The sequence below is a fragment of the Austrofundulus limnaeus genome, unplaced genomic scaffold (genome assembly GCF_001266775.1).
Source record: "Austrofundulus limnaeus strain Quisiro unplaced genomic scaffold, Austrofundulus_limnaeus-1.0 Scaffold538, whole genome shotgun sequence".
Lineage (NCBI taxonomy): Eukaryota > Metazoa > Chordata > Actinopteri > Cyprinodontiformes > Rivulidae > Austrofundulus > Austrofundulus limnaeus.
Window position 1 is genome coordinate 311,876 of NW_013952940.1, and position 3,698 is coordinate 315,573.

Genomic DNA, 3,698 nt, shown 5'->3' on the forward strand with positions numbered 1-3,698 from the left:
CATGATTGTTGAATGAAATTAACATAATTATTAATTTAAAAACATGACAGATAATTTGTGAAACAGATCCTGTTTATCCATTAGTTTCTATGTTTGCTGTGAGCTGTTGTCCTGTTTGGTCTGTTTCTGCTCCTCCATGATGTCACAGACACTACCAGTGGACGGGATGGGCGGGGCTCAGTCTAGTGAAATTTAAGTTTATGGGTACAATACATTGATCCACATCGACTTATTGATTGAATGATGATTCAATTACATCAAGGCAAATAAAAACATCGATCCATATAGTCATCATGTTGATTGGTCTCGTATGATATCGTATCATCATCCAAACAAATCAATATCTTGATAAAGGGTCAGATTTTCACCTGTTTAACTACATCTGATCTGTTCAACCTTCGCGTCTTCATCCAGATATCATTGAGTTGGACTCAAAGAGGGTTCCTCGGGACAAGCTTGCTTGCATCACACGCTGCAGCAAACACATATTCAGCGCCATCCGGATAACCAAGAACGAGCCGGCGTCCGCCGACGACTTCCTGCCTGCGCTCATCTACATCGTGCTGAAGGCCAACCCTCCACGCCTTCAGTCCAACATCCAGTACATCACCCGGTTCTGTATCCCCAGCAGGCTGATGACCGGAGAGGACGGGTACTACTTCACCAACCTGGTTTGTTCCAATTCTCAGATGAATCATTTAATGACTTCACTTTGTTGTTTTTGATCTTCTGCTTGCATCATATTCTACAAAACAGTGTTTATTTCAGTATCTATTCTTGTTTTATTTGTATTTTTTAGTGCTGCGCAGTGGCCTTCATTGAAAAGTTAGACGCTCAGTCTCTCAACCTTTCCCCGGAGGAGTTTGAGCGCTACATGTCAGGTCAAGCTTCACCGCGATTCAGCAGCTCAGAGGGCAGCGAGTGGCCCAACGCTGGCCCAGGCCTCGACACTTCTGCCACCAACCCCGTCTTGGCCCAGCTTAACCACAACCTGGAGCTGCTGTCGGGCCTCTGCAGCCGGCAGGACGCCCTGATGGATGCTGCCAGGAGTCTCCAGGCCGATCTGCTCTCCTGGCCCGAGAGCGTCCAGCAGGAAGTGCACGACATCTTGGAGAAGTATCCCCTGGAAATCAGGTCCTCCAAAGTTTCTGCCATCGACACCAACAATGTGGACAACGAGAACCTGCCGTCACCCATCAAACCCCAGGTGTTTGCCGGGTAAAACAAGAAAACCACTCCGTTCTGCTACACTTCCTTCATGCCAGATTTTGTGCTAAATTTTAAAATATTAACAAAAACTACTGGCTCTCATCTGCACCTTAAAGGGATCCCCGATTAGCTGTAACATTAGACTTTATTTAATAAACATGTATTTTAACTGTAAAATAAAGACCATAAAAATACTGTAGGATGTTCAGTTTTTATCATTTTTAAACTAAAAGTTTAAAAATATAAAACAGAAGGGGGCATCTTCTTTGTCAACGCTCTCTGGTTTCATTTAAAAGAGTCGATCATCAGATATTGTCCAAGATTAACCTTCAGGGTGGATATAGCTCGCTAGCAGCCTCGCAACGAGGACCTATCCACGTCATCATTTACCCAGAATGCTTTGTGTGGAAATAAAATGGCTTCGTCCGTGTTAAAATATATTTTTTAATTTTAGTTTAAAATTATTTTTACAGTCTTTATTTCACAGTTAAAGTATATGTTTATCAAAAAAAATGTAATGTTACAACTAATCAGGGATCCCTTTCAAAGCTTGCTAAAACCAACAACTAACACACAACATTTCACACTGAACCTGTAGGTTCAGTTTGTTTTTCTTCATATCATCAATTCAATCCTTTTTTTGTGAATTTGTGTTCAACATTAACAATTTTGAGTCCAGAAATCAGAAAACTTTAATAAGCTATTGCACATCGTTGACWTATGCTTTTAGGGAGGGACTAGCTGACAAGTTAGCGTCATTAGCATAACACAACAGATCTGTTGCTTGTTCTTGTCCAAAAGACTAATGCTAAAATTATCAACCTTATTTTATATCATTGCACTTCACCTCTTATAGTTTTCTCATTTTATTTTACTTTTAACAAAATAAATCACTTTTAGCAAAAGTTGGTTTAAGTCCCAAAGTTGTACATTTACATCTGTGGCTAACGGTGAGTTTTAAGAAATTTAAGCAGGTACTTTAAAATAATTTGTACAGAAACTAGACAGTTCTGTCGTGGTCAAGCTGAAAACCTAATTGGGTACAGTACAAGGTAATAATACATGAATTACCTGTTTAGTTAAGAAGATAGCTGAACTGTTAAACTTTAGCTTCTTTAGCATATAAAAACAATACTTTATTGCTTATTTCAAGTCATTGACACAAATGTTTTTGTGAAAAAGATTAACCTTAAAATTATCTACCTTATTTTTTGTCGTTACATTTTACTTTTTATAGTTTCCTAATTTTATTTTACTTTTAACAAAAGAAAAGTCATTTCAAAAGCTGGAACAGGTCAGATTCTGTGGTCAGAAAATAAAGTTTGTACAGAAATGTTCTGTAGACCGACCACAGAGGTGTAATATGTGAATTTGCTGTTTAGCGAACTGATATCTACCCACTTTGCATTTCCCAATTTTTTTCACATTATTCTCCATTTTTTCATTTGTCTTTTACCTCAAAAAAAATGAACCACTTTTTCATTTCAGGTCCTAAAGGTTTTTACTTAGCATCTGTGGCTAACTGATTTTTTCTTTTATTTTTTTTAACACAGCAGGTACTTTGAAATGTTTAGAGAAAGTAAAGCTGAACAAATTGTAATTATTTACAGAAACTTCATAGTTCTTTAATGATCGAGCTAATAAAAAGCCTTTGTACATAGAAAAAACAGGGTAATGTTTAGTGAGTTTGCGATTCAGCTAACAAGAGACAAAGCATAACTGATAACATTTATTGCACATTACATTTTATGCAGTTTAATTTTATTTTTAATCTAAAAAGAACCCCTTTAAGCAAGAGAAGAAAACAGTTCAATACTAAAGTTGTACATTAGCATTTGTGCTGAATATGGAGTGACTAATCTAAGCGGTTACTTTAAAATGTTTTGAGAAAATAAAGTTTTATGACTTGTTAGTATTATTTACAAAAACTTAAAAAATACCAGTTAGATACAATACATTGAAATATTTAGTGAATTTGTTATTTAGCTAATGAGTTAAAAAGCTAAACTAGTAGGTAATTTAGTTAACTTTATTAACTAACAAAAACATTAAATTAGCACTTGATTTTTGACAAATTTCTGAAACTAAAACTGCTCAGTTTACGTCATTGTTTCAGCATTTTAAACATTTTTAAATGGAATTCAAGCACCGTTCAGTTCTTTAATCAATAAGTTAACGTTTGTAGTTTTTACACCTTTTAATTGTAACAGAGTTCATCTGCAAAAATTACAGCAAAAAACTAAACAAATCACTGAATTCCTGTACAATATCAAGTCAGAGTTTTTTAAAATATAATGTATTTTTTTCAAGACTTGATGCAAATTGACCTCTTCAATGAATCAACATATAATGTGTGAAAAACTAATTGTTGTTATTTTTGTTTTGTTTTCATCACATAATGTAAAAAGAGGCCAGTTCTCTTTTTTGTTCATTTTTTTTTACTGTTTTATTCAACAAGATTATTTTTATTTTAGTGACTAGAAAAGGGA

General features: G+C 35.3%; 1 protein-coding gene across 1 annotated transcript in view; it reads left to right on the forward strand.

Moving 5' to 3' along the window:
* The window catches only part of rabgef1 (RAB guanine nucleotide exchange factor (GEF) 1), a gene marked incomplete in the record, with an annotated part of 12,771 nt that extends 11,415 nt beyond the window's left edge, over positions 1-1,356 (forward strand). Inside the window, 2 exon segments of the mRNA XM_014026270.1 lie at positions 415-671; positions 800-1,356. Of these exon segments, the coding sequence (XP_013881724.1) occupies positions 415-671; positions 800-1,222 (680 nt within the window).
* Between the last annotated feature and the right edge of the window lie 2,342 nt (positions 1,357-3,698).